The sequence below is a fragment of the Mizuhopecten yessoensis genome, unplaced genomic scaffold (assembly GCF_002113885.1).
Source record: "Mizuhopecten yessoensis strain PY_sf001 unplaced genomic scaffold, ASM211388v2 scaffold9847, whole genome shotgun sequence".
Lineage (NCBI taxonomy): Eukaryota > Metazoa > Mollusca > Bivalvia > Pectinida > Pectinidae > Mizuhopecten > Mizuhopecten yessoensis.
The window spans coordinates 2,679,731-2,695,072 of NW_018408252.1; the positions used below are offsets into that span (position 1 = coordinate 2,679,731).

At 37.3% G+C, this 15,342-nt stretch overlaps 1 protein-coding gene across 1 annotated transcript in view; it reads left to right on the forward strand.

The window, feature by feature from the left end:
• Window positions 1-15,030, forward strand: part of LOC110458849 (transmembrane protein 47-like) — a 19,473-nt gene extending 4,443 nt beyond the window's left edge. The window contains exons 2-4 of the mRNA XM_021510805.1: window positions 7,738-7,915; window positions 9,813-9,962; window positions 10,350-15,030. Of these exons, the coding sequence (XP_021366480.1) occupies window positions 7,738-7,915; window positions 9,813-9,962; window positions 10,350-10,582 (561 nt within the window). The 3' untranslated portion in view covers window positions 10,583-15,030. The remainder of the gene's footprint in view (window positions 1-7,737; window positions 7,916-9,812; window positions 9,963-10,349) is intronic.
• Window positions 15,031-15,342: the final 312 nt, after the last annotated feature.

Below are 15,342 nucleotides of genomic sequence, written 5' to 3' on the forward strand. Positions count from 1 at the left end.
TGCCCCACCCTTGCAGACTTAACCCCTGGGTCATAACTTTGAAACGGTTGAAATCCCCACCCCAAAACTATATATACAAATGCTGGGCAAAAAGAGACAAATGCAGTCATGATATTAGAATTGATCCTGGGGTCTGGCCACAACCGTAGGGACCTAGTTTCTGAGTCACAGCTTGGAAACAGTTGAGATCCCCACCCCATAACCATACATAAAATTGCTGGGCATGAAAAATTGAATACAGATATATATGCTACAAGGATTGGCCTTGGGGTCTGGCATATTCCCTTGGATCTCATTTGGAGAATATTCTGCCATGATTGCTTAGATATCCAGGTGGGCGATACAGGCCCTATGGGCCTCTTGTCTTGAAATCGAGTTTAGTCAATTGACAGTGAATTGCTATGACGAACATGTATACTCGGTAACTCGAAGTTCTATCATGATCCACACGGCTTTAACAGTATAATTTTGGACTTTATCCAGAAAAAAAAAGAGGTTCATTTACTTTGATTCTGGAGAAAAATTCTGTACTACATTGCAAAGATAAAGCGATAGTTATATCTGTAAACTCAAAATTATCAGGACACAGAAATGTATATTTAGATTTTAATAAAATTGATGAGCTATAACTCTAACGCACGTGTAGACAAGATTTTTATTTATGGGTTAATAACTTTGAAGGTCGCACGTGACCTTGTGAGATTACAGATGGAATCATTTGATTACCTTGGAGTGTTTCTCAGTTATTACCATGTGTCAAACTTGAGGTAAATATCTCCAAGAGCCCACAGGGGCTTTTGTTTATAATTCAGGCATGTTTTTATTATAGTTTGCCAGGCATATGGTAAAATATAAATATCACTAAAAGAAGAAAAGAAAAATGACAATGTTATGTAATACTTAAAAAATACCTACTATGGTTTTTAAATTACTTAAAACATTAATGTTTTTTTCCTGTCAAGTGTGAGTTTTTGTTCTTTTGTTCAAATGATATCTCGATATCTTGCCAATTGGCACACGCCGTCTAAATGCCTACACAATTACATAAAGCTGAATTGCGGACCAAATTAAATTATTGTGCATGGAGTAGAACCAGTGTCAGGTTTTATTTTAATTAACAGAAAAAAACACCATTTTCCCTTTAAATATTTTCAAATGAAAGGTATATGCGGATTTAAATGAAAGAAAGTAACGTTTGTAGATTCCAGGTTTGTAACTTTTAAAGTTCGTGCATATGCATCTGACATTTTAGTACAAAGTTTTCAAGCCTTATTGGTGGTCTACCAGGCTTACTCTTCATTTGTCGTTTTATTTTATTGTACGTTAAATTATCCTAACATACAATGTACATATAATACATGCGTACGTAAATCACATGAATTCGCGAAGTAATCGGTAGGTTGCAAAATACGTTGTTCTTAATTTCTAAACATTTTCTTCAGGTTGGTAAGTATGGATTGTGAGAAGTTCGGTACATATCTAACAACTATTATACATACACTGTCGTAGCCGAATCGACTCGATTTTGTGGACAACTCGTACACTTTTTACAGCTTTGTGTGCATACGCTTCACTGGTCATTTGTCTGACGAAGGTGACAATGTACATATCATACTAGTCATCGAAACGTCGCATAGAAAATCTTATTGGTTGTGTAAAAAGAACTTCTCATAATACATTATTCTTTAGTTTATACAAGTTTATGTAGCAAAGAAAATATGATTCGGTTTAGTATCTTGCAAGTAATTCAGCATGGTAATGATGCCATCGGCGTAATAAAATAACAACCACAGGAATTGCGGAGGCATAAGAAACTGTATCACGAGCCCTGCCGGATGCAAAAGTCATGAAATCTGGCCTTTCCGAAGAGTAAACCCTTCCCCGAACCACATGTCGCACTCATCCTGATGATCCTCAACAAAATGAATCGTGAGAGACACTGAAGTCTCATATTGTATATATTGGGAATCGGAAACAAACATCAAATCCCAAACCGCATTACTCCTACTTTTTTTGTCTTTCGGGAATACTCGGCACTTTTCCTAAACGAGAATTTCTACGTTTACGGAACGTGCCGACGGTTCCCAAATTGGAGTTTGATTAGATTGTTTCCGGTGTAAGTGCCTCGTTTTGAAGTTATCAAATGGCATTATGTTTAGTCGTAAAATCTCCAAACCCGCTCTCATGGTCAAACGGGAAAACGGAACTAAACCTTTGACATATGTTTTACTTGCTAGGAGAACATCTGGAAGAAGGTATCTAAGGAGTTAATATCCGTTTAAGTGTATGTCTTAGACATTAAGATCGGCATGTGTTGGGGAATGGTACTTGTCATACAGTGGTGGTCGCGAGTCTCAAATACAGAATACTATCATTTTCTCATTAGGCTGTGATCAATTGGGATACTAACTGTATTTTCAGTAGACAAAGCAATAACTATGTCTGTCCGCGTCCTGTGGGGAGGAATGCCCGCAGCAAAGCCGTAAAGACACTTGAGATATTTTTGTTTATTTATAGACGGCCTCGTCTTACTCTACTAGCGCACATATGCGTATGGAAATGAACACCATTGTGAAGTTGTCATGAAGCACACTTGTAGATAATGTATACCAAAACGTACTTTTCCCTGATGTAAGGAAAGAATATTGTACATATCCGTTGGGAAAAACAGGACCTGTGTTATGACTATTGGGACGCTACAGAGGAAATTACATTAATACATTATGTAGAGTTTTGCCTCTGAAATAAGTTGGTTATTCCCAACACATTATGCCTCTCGTGTTGATTCTTTTCATTTCCTAGGGTTGTCACCATAGTCACTTTCAATATTCAATTGAAGTTTGTCTTTTATCTGTAAGTTTGTTAGATGTTTTTATTTTGCATTATTTTTCGTTGACCATTTGTTGGCCCTAATGACCAATCTCGTGTTGATGAGCCGTTAAACATGTGATCGATAATAATAATAACTTCAGATTCTGCCATAATCAAATATCTGTATTGCTTGCAAAATAGACTAAGTGTATGTTTTAAATATAACATTTTATTGACCCAGTTCCATCAGCTGCTGAGTTCGAACCAAAGATGAATTTGAACCCAACTCGCCATTATTCCAATCTGACCTTGTTCAAACTTACATTGATTTCGACCATTCTATTAACAAGTCTAGTCTCTGTAATTTCGACAATAACATCAACATGGTTAGACCCTGTGATTTGAACCTTCAGGTTCGGTGCAAGAATGCGGTATACTACCAAATATCGAAGGAGGCGACTAACGTGGGGTCCACCAGCAGAATCTGGGATAGTTTCTTCTGTTTTTTTCTGTTTCTCATGCTTAGGTGACACCCAGAAATAAAGAACATAACTGTTGTGTCCCGATGCACGTTATTGCAAAAGACGACTTGTGTGACCCCTGCAGATTTTTTGTGCGACCAAACCTGATTCGCCAAACTCATTGCAGCTCTTGTGGTTTCTATCATTTAATTTTTGCGTACTCTTTTTTTTCTAGCCGTGTCTCTCTAAGCATCCATATTCAAATAACTAGCTGTTGCGAGGAAGTTGCTCGTACCTTTGAGGCGACTCATGTGGGACCTCTGCAGAATTGCGGGTTTCGCTCATGTCTTCTGCTTAGAAGCCATCAAGAAACCAAAAGTAAATATGCTGAGACCATTGTAACACTTGTTGTCTCTATCTTGTCTTTTCTCTCTTGTCGGCAGTCTTTTCTGCTAAAAAAAAGGCTGAACAGACCAAAATTGTGATTACAATGGTCGATCCCACAATATATCGGTTGGAGGTTGGGATGTGTAGGGGAGGGAGCGGGGGTCTGTACATTCTATGGATGGGAGGTTTCATTCTAAAAGAGAAATATGTGCGAAATGGTTTTTAAAGAAATTGACATACTTGGAGGGTTTCCTTTACGCCCGGAAAATCTACCACTGATTTATATGAAATATTGTTATTGTTTTATCTGTATAAGTTATCTATTTAATTATTCTGCAACTGCAACCAAAACAATATAGAACCTGCACTTTACCAGCAGCAAAATGATACCAGACAGTCACTGCCACTGAATCGCATGTTCATATACCACCATACCAGGTGGCTGAAAATAGCAAGTGCTTTTGTTAATTTGTAGGTAGATAACATACTTTCGGGAACAAAAACAAGAGAAAATTCTGGCAGAGTTTTACAGACTAACGAGTTGTTTCATTGACAGCTTGTTAATTTGTAAAACAGCAGCGCGTTTTCACTGCCAAATTGATATATTGAGAAACAAGTAATTAATGATAGCGTAAAGGGCAAACACCAGGCTTGTTAGTCAGTGATATTAGGTTTATAAATCACTTCTTCATCATGTTAAAAATACAGGCCTATATGTATATAATATATAACGAACACATTTCACCATACAACAGGAACTGCTGATCAAAGCCTGTTTAGGTAAGTGAGAATCAGTAAAAAAAAAATATCAGTTATACTTTTAACGTTAAACATATGTTTCTCTCACTTGCTTGTTTTAACCAACATTAACCAATATGGAAGCCAGTGGATGTTGTATCCTTTAGTTTATATACTGTAAAGTGGGAATTTCCACGGTGTTGAAATATTGGTGTTTCTACAAAAGATCACTTATCATTACCCCATATTTATGTTCAATCTGCTTCCGGAAAATTTAAACCGAACAGATAATATTTATTTGCTGCCGCCCCTAATTAACCACCATTTCAACCCTTGCAGTATAATCTTTCAAATTCTTTGATTCTATTTTTATCGTTTTCATGACGCTTGTATTGGCACCCGTTTTTAAGATGGCCTAAATGAATTGCGACCACCATTAAATTAAAACAAAGAAACAAAATGACAAACGAAGCCTATTTCTAGTACATGTTGCGATCACGGATCACTAAATCTTCCGTTCGACGCAGATGTTGCTAATTAACCAGTCGACCTCCGGCCCAGGTCAGACAGCCATTGTTTCTGTGTGTTCTTAATTTCCCCAATTCAACCATGCACTTGTCTTCTACATTGACATCGACGTGTTATGTTAAGCGTTCACAGGAACTTGAATTTCTGGAAATCCGCCATATTGAAATGTGTGGCAGTGTCTGTTATCATCAACCACGTAGATGGCAAATATATTTATAGATATATACTTATATCTATCCAAGAGCCATTTACCTAACTGTTATCGGGACCAAATCAGTTTTGTGCATCAAAACGAAGACAGATGGAGGCAATCATGACAACGATGTAATATGATGTTACAACATATAACTCTGTTGCCATGGTGACAAACTGTTCTGTGTGTCCCCTGTGGAGGTACAGAGGCACAATAGGGGATAATATTAAACATTAAGAATCGGTATTTACTTGGACAATTGGTAATTTTATGTTCTTGCTTTTTAGATTACATTGTGTATATTGTAAAGATAATCATAGCAGTAAACATAGTGATGCCGTGGTATGTTATGTTCGTGATTTATTCAGTTGCATTTTAGTTTTAGACAAACCGTAAAACAAAACAAAACACAAAAAAAATGAATTATAAGATATATTTAAAATGTTCAATGAATTGTGACAAACTGATTATAAAAACGATTTTTTGGAAAATATATTTATATCAAAAAAGGCATATTTTGTACAACCATTTCACGAGAATTATCATTATATTTCCTTAATCTAAATCATAGCACAAAAGAATATTAGAATAAAATACACTCAGTATAAACTTGGATTGAAATTTTAATTTCTTGAAATGTAAATTAATGATTGATTTTGAAAGTTTTCAAAGCATTATGATTATGTGTAACCCTTTCATACCCTTGTGTTAGTTCAAAGTAATCATCATTATGACATGTCGTGTCCATTATAACCGTTCAAAGAAGAAGGCACAAAGAAAACACCTGTCGCTTGAAATATTATCACTTAAACAATTTGACACAAATACATAACCGACTTTACCACTCAAGTTAACGAAGCTTAGACACAACCCTGTCTTATACCATGTAATAACTCAAAGTAATAGCCAAACGTTCACAACCCTTCAGTTTTCCATGTAACAACTCGAACTTATGAACATAAACATACATCCCTGTCGTGTACCATGTAACAACTCGAAGTAAAAAACCGCTAAAAAACAACCTTGTCGTTTCCATTGTTGTCACATAAATTAATAGACACAAAGACATATCCCTGTGATATACCTCGTAATAACTTGAATTAAAAAGTAAATAGTAAAAATTAATATCAAGACAAATTGATTTCGTAACCAATGTTGTCACCGAAATAACCGACAAAAAATCACAACCCTGTTGTTTCCCATGTTATCACCGAAAGAAATGGACGCGAAGTCTAAACATGTCGTATTCCAAGTAATCGGTTATGAACGTAATAGATACATACACATTACCCTGCCGTATCCCATATAACACCTTAAAGTAAGATACACAAAGAAAAACGTCTGTTGTATTCCCTTCAACCAGGTCGACGTAAAAGACAAAATTACATAAACCTACTGCATCTTATGTAATCGCTTATATAAAGCAAAAGTCACAGAGACACAACACTCGCATAAAATAAATTCGCGCAGAATGCAGAGACGAGGTAACAATTCTGTCGGACCCCCTTTAACCTGTTCAAAGTAACGATACAATAGCATAGCCATGTCTTATCTCGTCCTCTGCAAACTCCAAAGGTCATAGACACAAAAAACCCACAATCCTGATGAAAACATGGCTTCATTTTCAGAAATCAACCCTATTGTGTCCCCCTAGAATTACTGAATTTGATATTAACACCACCACCCTTTAGTGTCCTCCTCATCAGAAGGGTGGTGGGAGGTAGCTGGATGGAAGATTTCCAAATCAGTTAATAGTCAGGAAAATGAGAGTTCTGTAAGTGACAATATTGGTTGAGACACTATGGTTAAAGAAGAGTGCATTATGATTAAAGAAGAGTGCAAAATCTTCTTTGCACAATTGTGGCAGTCACTACACACTCTCCTTGGTAACACATTAGCACCTGGACTCCATTTACTTAACGCAACTGTTTGTAAACGTCTGACTAGCTAATTGGGTAATACGTTTTATGTAGGAATTAATTCGATAGTTAATTTATTAATCTAATACCGGATAAAGTTGATTTGTAAGTTTTCGTTCCTCTGGCATGTTATTAATTATAAATGTACCCGCGCTGCTATCTAACGAAATTGTACAATGAAATAATGTCTGAGCATTCCAATGTGCTATTGAATGGGGGCATGGTAATGATTATTTGCTCGTATCATATAGATGTACGTACAGTAGCATAAAAACATCATCAGGAAAAATTGGATAACATGAACATACCAAACACATACCTTTACATAAGGCAATACCGCTTGATATTGTTTGTAGCGAACTCGGCTTTACGGAATTTCCCATTTATCTTCTTTTTATTTCTGTTGAAATTTATTTAAATATTTGTATAGCATCATCTCGAAAATCGATCGGCACAGCAACTTTATTAGTTGAGTTAACTCAGATTCTGCTGTTGTATTAAAAATAAAATACGTTTAAATCATATACGGAAGTCATGGAATTGTGAACAATGTCAATATTTGGAAGTGATAAAGAGGCGAAAGGTAATTTTCGATTAAGTTACAATATAAATTATCTCCTCTGACTAGTGACAAGCCAGATGTATTAAAAGATAAGTAGCTCTGTTTAACATAACGCCATCGTTATATTTTGTTTTCTAGGTGGTCGGCCTGATGAGTATGATCGTTGGAGTCCTCCTGGTAGCCCTGGCTACAGCGGGCAGCAACTGGGTAAGAGGCGATAATAAAATGGAAGGTCTCTGGGCCGTGTGCTACGATGACGCCAATGAGACCGGTGTCATCAACTGCTCGGACAATGAATCACGGATAGGATCTCTAGGTAAGGTCTTCGCAACTGGTTTTGGTCAGATATGCGCAATTATGGTTTGGATTGGTTTGGTTTATAGGGGTTAACGTCCTACCAACAGCCAAGGTCATTTAAGGACGTGCCTCCATGTGTGTTGTGTATGTGTGAATATGTGTTTGTGTGCCAGATGTATCGTATGTTGGTGTAGTTTCCTCCTTGAGATAGCGCGGATCTGATGCCGACTTTATAGTGCTATCACACTGAAATACAATGCCGAAGGTACCCAAAACACTGTATTCCACCCGGTCACATTTTGAATATCACTAGTAACCAGTCATGATCTAGTGAAAGATTTACCGTCTTGGATGTCACATCTACCGTTGAGATAACCATAGTGTTTACCACTGTCACTGGTCTCTCCTGACACTGGGGAAATAAGTTAAAACATCAGGTTATCTGATTTTGAATTAAGGACTTTATGATTATATCAGTTAAAGGGACATAAAAACAAAGTATTCAAATAGAATAAAATATGCAATACATACGCATTCAAATGACGTTTACTTTTTCAGTTTCTTTCTGTTATCACTACGGTCATCAATTCACAAAGGATATTATCATCCAATGGCGATGTTTTTTTTGAATCGATGTTTTCTTTAATTATATCGAAGAATACTTTTGCTTCCATTTTCGAAAAATTACCTTAACATTTCAGTGCAATGTTGAAATATGTCTATTCACGTGCCTCTTTCATTTTTTTTCTCGAAGTATTAAACCTTGACATATTGTTTATGCTTGGATTTCGCAAAATTTATTTCTGCGATAATGTTTTAAATATTCTTTTGTGATGAGTTGATTACTGGTACTGCAATATAACATGGGTGTATCTTTTCCTTAATTGTTTGTTAATAAAACTCGCGAGTTATCGATTAGGCACCAGGAAAACGCATTCTTGTTGCAGATGAAACTAACAATAGCGTGATAGTTTCTTATATAAATCAATATACTACGTAATATTACCTACCGGTAGTACAATAAATGGGTTCTAAGTATGAAAAAAGTTGAAAACGACTTACAAACAACTTGAGAATGAGTTTTCTCATATGGGAATGTATTTTCTCAAAAAAGGACGTTTGCTCACTCCAGGTGACGTCTTTAACCAGGAATTGTATCCACACAAATGTGTTCCGTGTAAGAAAATCGTCCTTCATAAACAACTGATTATAAGATTATGAAAAGAAATATTGTGAGGATAACAACATCATTTTAAGCGAAAATGTTCATATGTAGAAGACAATGACGCTACTTTTGTTTAAAAACATATTACTACATAGCTTTAAGGTTCATGGTATTCCTCCGCGGAAACCTTCGTTTTGTTTACGTTTACAGACCAAGGAACTCGATAATCATTAAGCATAGAAGAAAATTGGAAGATATGGTATTAGTTGACTTTTTATGAATGGAGAATTACAGATTATAAACACACAATGTTTTCAGGGTTTGTCGTCAGAACAATGTTCTCATCGCTAAATCGAGAGGCCAACGCGGAATCTATACTTCTCACAAATCACATCTATTTCACACTTATTCTCGTATTGTTATACGTTTCAGATATGTTTATTTAGAAGCATTTTTTTCGTTGTCCCTTTCGCAAATTTTTATACTTAAGAAGTTTCTTGGAGAACAAAATCAAAAGTACAGTCAACCCTCTTTGATCCAGTACCTACTAATCCCTTTGTCGCTCTATCTAAACAGTGTTTAAGAGTCATTGTTCTCCAACCTTCAAATTGTCACCGTAACAAGTCTTTTTGCGATGTAGTCATTATTACGTGAAGAACGTTAGCTGCATTTCACGAAAATAAAATTATTACCAAAGGATATCCAATTTTCGCTTATTTTTTTCTGTTTTAAATTTACATTTTGTTTGCAGATTGGATGGATGCGTGCCGTGCGTTGACGATCGTCGCTCTGATGGGGGGCTTCGCTTCGTTCGTCGTAGGAACAATCGGAGTAACAACATCTGACCTTAAACTGAAGCCATGCTTTTACACGACGACTACAGTGTTGATGTGGCTATCAGGTAAGAGCATACCCTGTCCTTGTCATGTTTATGGCGGATATATATTTAAATTACACCAAAGATGGCATTAGAAATGTCAGATTGCAGACATTTTGCGGAAATAACTGATGTCAGTATACACCAAAGGAGGTAGGCAGTTTTGTCGTTTATGAAACAAGTTTTCAACAGTGTCCATAACAGACCAACAGAATAACACATCGCCTGCTGTATTACCAGATAATGCACATCCTACAAATCTTTCAACTAAATTAGCCTTACATACGTACAACAATGCATATCAATTAACTGGTTTACTGTATGGAACCAGGCACCTACATGTATATATATATGTTGTAAATATTCCTACTGTATCGTTCTGGTTGGTTATCAGATGTTTTATCGTTGTAGCGATTCCCCTTCTCACCACGTTGTGCGTATTCGTCACGAGATTCGTCAAGGAAAACCAGCCACAGACATGGTCAGTCGGTTGGCCATTTGTATTTGCCTTGATCGCCTTAGCTCTCTACATCTTAGCCGCGATCATTTTTGCCGTGGACAGAAATGCTGATGAGATCTTGGTGTGTGAGGTGAGTACGGCCAATGCAGAGGAGGGTATCGAAGAAGAGGCTACTGATGTCTAAAAATAATCTAAAAGAATGACGGATCAATTCCAAAGAAGATTAAAACTTGAGTGAGCATGTTCGCGACCACTATATGAAAAACAGTTTTTGAAGAAAGTCTATGCGAACCGAACTGGTGTAATGTTCTGTGGAAATTTTCGAAATGATTCCAAAGAGCAAAAGTGTTACCGAACGAAAAAAGGAATTCCTTATGACCGGAAGCAATCAAGCTTGCTCATTTCCGGTAAAGTGTCAAGGTCATATGTGAGTTTGAGTGTCAACAAGGGCTTATCAGCTACCTTGACAGGAGTGACGTCACGAGTGAAACCCAGCAGTGAAACGGGACTCAGAACTACCTGTAAGACTCAAAGAACCACAGTATTCCGTGTGCAGAGAGTGCTTTGCACTTTACCCAACGTCAATCCGTCCCGAAACGCATCTTCCGCCCAAAGTGACGCCCAAATGTGACTTACGAAGTGTTGCTGTGATATTTTTGATTTCTGCTATTTTGATATATAAACTGTACGTTGTGTGAAAGCTCCCTATATATAACATGGATGTCTTCTCATCATTATGCCATCGGATTACTTGCAGTCTTGGAACAAATGAGACCACCACGGGTAAAACCCTTGTGTCAGGTGTACAAAATGCAATATAATTATTATTTATTATTGAATGGATGCAAATTTCAGCAAGGTTAAAATATGTGCATATATGGAAGCAAACGTGAAGTGATGTAATGGATTATGACGTATATAATGTGTGATAACATATAGATGACGGTCATAAATGTCTCAATGTGTCTTACACATGGGTACATGACTCTTCCGAAAATTACTATACTTGAAAAATATTTGGCTTATCTACAGCAAAATATATTAATCTGTTTTTTTATAAGAAAACCGCATTCATTAATACATGACGTCACATGACGTCATCAAAATAATATGTGTGACGACGACTTAATTACGCACACTTCACGCGAAGGATCCCGCCAATATGCCACATTGGCTTTCTCGAGTTGCCTATATCTCAAGTAACTGTTTGAGGGTGGAGTATTTAACCTGGATTTCTTTTGTCCTCTTTGAAATTTGCCATTTCCCCTTATCCTTTCCAGAATCGTTGGAGTATGTACAGAATAGGCGACTCCAGAAAATAGTGGTTGTTTGGTACTGGGGCCAGAAATGACCAATCATAATAGTCTAAGGTATCACGTGATCTAAATCTGACATATAAATGTACGAAACTAAAGATATAGAAGTTATGTCGCATACATGCTCAGGGAAAGCTGTTGCATTATTAACTATTTAATATTTGCATGGATTACAGCCAAAAGGATGTCAGTCTGTGAGGGGTCATCTGTATCTCAGGTTTGCGTCTAACGCCTCCACACCAATAACAAATATTTATAATTGTCTAGTTAGTGGAGAAATCCTACAATGCGTTTGAAATATATTTTTAATCAATTATGAATAGAATATCCAGTGTTTGTTATTCTGCGTAGGAAGGCATGCCATTGTGCATCATCGCGGACATTATCGTATCACGGAGTTTAAAATATTAGTAATAGTATTTATACGATCCCTTATAAACAGTCATCCTTTTATTGTTAGCAGATGTGATAATATCATTGATCTTGATATGTTTATTTTATAAACCGTACATGAATGTTGGCATGGCGGTGTTATAAGCCTGACAGAATGATTATATGTATATAACCGCCACTGCAGCAGTTTCTAATTCGTCTGTGTTTTACTCAATGTGGCATGGATGACAGAATCTATGTCTGTATGAGATTGGCACTAGCTTTGTACCTCTTGTTAGTAGTGGTAGGGGCCCCCGACAGGGTGCACGGAGAAATCAAAAGAAAAATGAAAACGTAAACGTAATGTTGTGATAATCAACAAACATTCTTGAGACCCCGACTCCATTGGAACCCGTCATTGGTATTCATACGTTGGCTTGTGGTTTCTCTGGTGGCAGATGTCGGAATGCGTTAGGTAACGTGTATGTAACATTTACCTACCCAATCACGTATACGTGAAGAACGTTCGGGCGAATGTTGTGTAAATGTTGTTTCAGTTATGATAGAGAATCATGCATACGTGCATTCCTGTTACGTCATCATGAATTGTTTGCCGAGTGATGCGCGTCTGTTTTCGATCCTATATCCCCGCAATTGAAACATTGACGCGCCGTCGTTTCTACGGCCTATGCACCTAGATACTGCAGTTTTGATTAACGACCTTGGTACATGTCGTTCATTGTTGCAAGCTACTGTACAGGTGATAGCGACTGGCATTTCTATTATATAACTTGGCTCTATCACCCCAAAACATCATTATGTAGGTGCATTTCTATCTCGACTGTAAAAAATAGAATATCATTTTTATTATGATAACATATGAAACGATGAAAAGTTTGAGGGCTCTACAAACTCAGGGTTAATCAAGTTCCGCCTCAGCCCCGCAGTGAATGCAGTTTTATTTTTTGCTTTGCCTCTTCAGACAGTGAATTACATATCAAATTAGAAGCCTGTATATGTTTACATATCTTGGTATATGCATTAAGAATGCACTAGTGCTAGATTATACAAGCTAAAAATATAATGCGTTGGAGATAAACAAGAACGGAATACAGAGCCAAGTGGTAGTCGCCACACAGCAAACAAAATAACACTAGGAGGCAGGGACATCAACAAATAGCTCCCAGGGACAGAGATAGTACAGAGTTTATGTTGTACGTCGTGTAACAACAGAAGGCTGTAAATGTAAGCCGCCCTGCTGTTTTTATAGTATAACTTCACTGCAAGTCATTTGCGGACATAGTCTACTCAGGTCGTCGTCGAGATATACCTTACTAGGGAACTAGTGAGAATGGTTCGTTTCAGGAACCATAGATGTGGCTGTCATGTTTAGCGTGGATTAGATTCACCCGTGAATAGAGATTTTGTCAAGCCTCGTCAGCAAACAAACAAATCTACCAAACAGCCGCCCATTGTTTGTTTGTCTGATTCCACTCGCTTGAATGCCATTTATCTCATAGTTCTTATGTTTCTTATGGTTATTAACTTGCTTGCTATATTTGTTTGCTAGGCTCTACCTACTTGACATCGATGTCCACAAAATTAATCTTTATATTAATACAGTGATGAAACAAAGTTTATAAACTTATATTAAAAATCTTGCTTGCCCGGATGAATCGCGCAGAGGGTATTAATGAAGGAAGAAACTGTAAAACCCAGATAAAGCAAACTTGGTCAGACAGGCTACCCCTTATACATTTTCAACCGATCGGGGAAGAATCGAGCTCCGAAGGTCCCGGTGAAAGGCGAGAGAGCAACTCACTGCGCCATCCGGCCGCCAAGAGTGATCTAAATGCCACATACTAGTACTTAACGTCAATATCTGCTTAATGCCACGTTTTTTTTTATGTCAAAGTCGCGGCTAGCTGCCACTTGCTCGATACCAATACCTGCCAGTTGCCACATGTCGATATCTCCTCCCTGTCAGTTGTTTTGATGCCACAATGCCGTCTCTACCTTCATCATCTATCAGTTGACGTTTTTTGTAAATCCCTGATGGTCAACATCTGCTTGTTATAATTGTTTGCTATCATTTACCTGCTACTATAACTTCCTGTTTGTTTGATGATGTCTATGATCTATAGTTGAACTATACTTACGCTTTTTTATGTTACCTGCTCGCCGCGACATACTTGTTGCCAATGCCCGCTATTATATTTAGTGTTAATATCTGCTGGCTTCCACTTACTTGCCGTCAAATTCTAATGGTTACCACTTGCTTGCCGTCAAATTCTAATGGTTACCACTTGCTTGCCGTCAAATTCTAATGGTTACCACTTGCTTGCCGTCAAATTCTAATGGATACCAATTGCTTGCCGTCAAATTCTAATGGTTACCACTTGCTTGCTACATTTGTTTGCTAGCCTTTACCTGCTTGTTATCATTACCTACTAGCTACTTGCTGACCGAAAGAGCGGTGTCCCTGTCTAACTGTTATCTCATTAATTTGGACACATTTCCCTCGAACTTGATTCTAAAGTAAGATTGCATAATGACAATTAGTCAAGAAAACTGTCAAAACAGTCAGTCATTAACCGAAATCACCAGATCACTTCGACAAAATATCGAGAACAATTTGTTTACATTGATAAAAAGTATCTGAATACATTGATCATGTCATAGAAATGAGTGAAGGTCATGACCGCGTGAAGCACGTGAGCGCGTGAGAGAGTAAAATTGTACGTAACAGGATATATACAAAGTTTTGATAAGAAATATGTGTTTGGAAAAGCCACGTTACCCTCAAAACCATTTATGGTTTTTCCCTTCAAGATTTCCATATTTTTGTTATGTTGATTTTTGAAACCCAGTGTATAATTCAATTGTTTCTAGCCAACGTTGGTTAAATGTTTTCATTCAGTTTTTAAATAAATTTTATCCCTTTTCTTCGTTTTTGTGTTCTTTTCCATCACATCATTGAGACTAGCAATGCATACATATGCACCAATGGTTATTTACAGGGACCAAGCATAATGGACATGAAACCCGTGCAGGTTCGGGGAAAGAATAGACCTGTTGTATGTCATTGAATGATCGTACGATGCGACTAATGTGGTCCCCCTGAAGATTCGGGGGTGGTTCATTGAAGAAATTAGAATAAATCTGCTGTATCCCACTGCACGTGCATCGTTAAAGGCGGCTTGCAGAATCGGGGCTTTCTTCTTTGTCTTCTACGAAGGGAACATGAAACAGACCA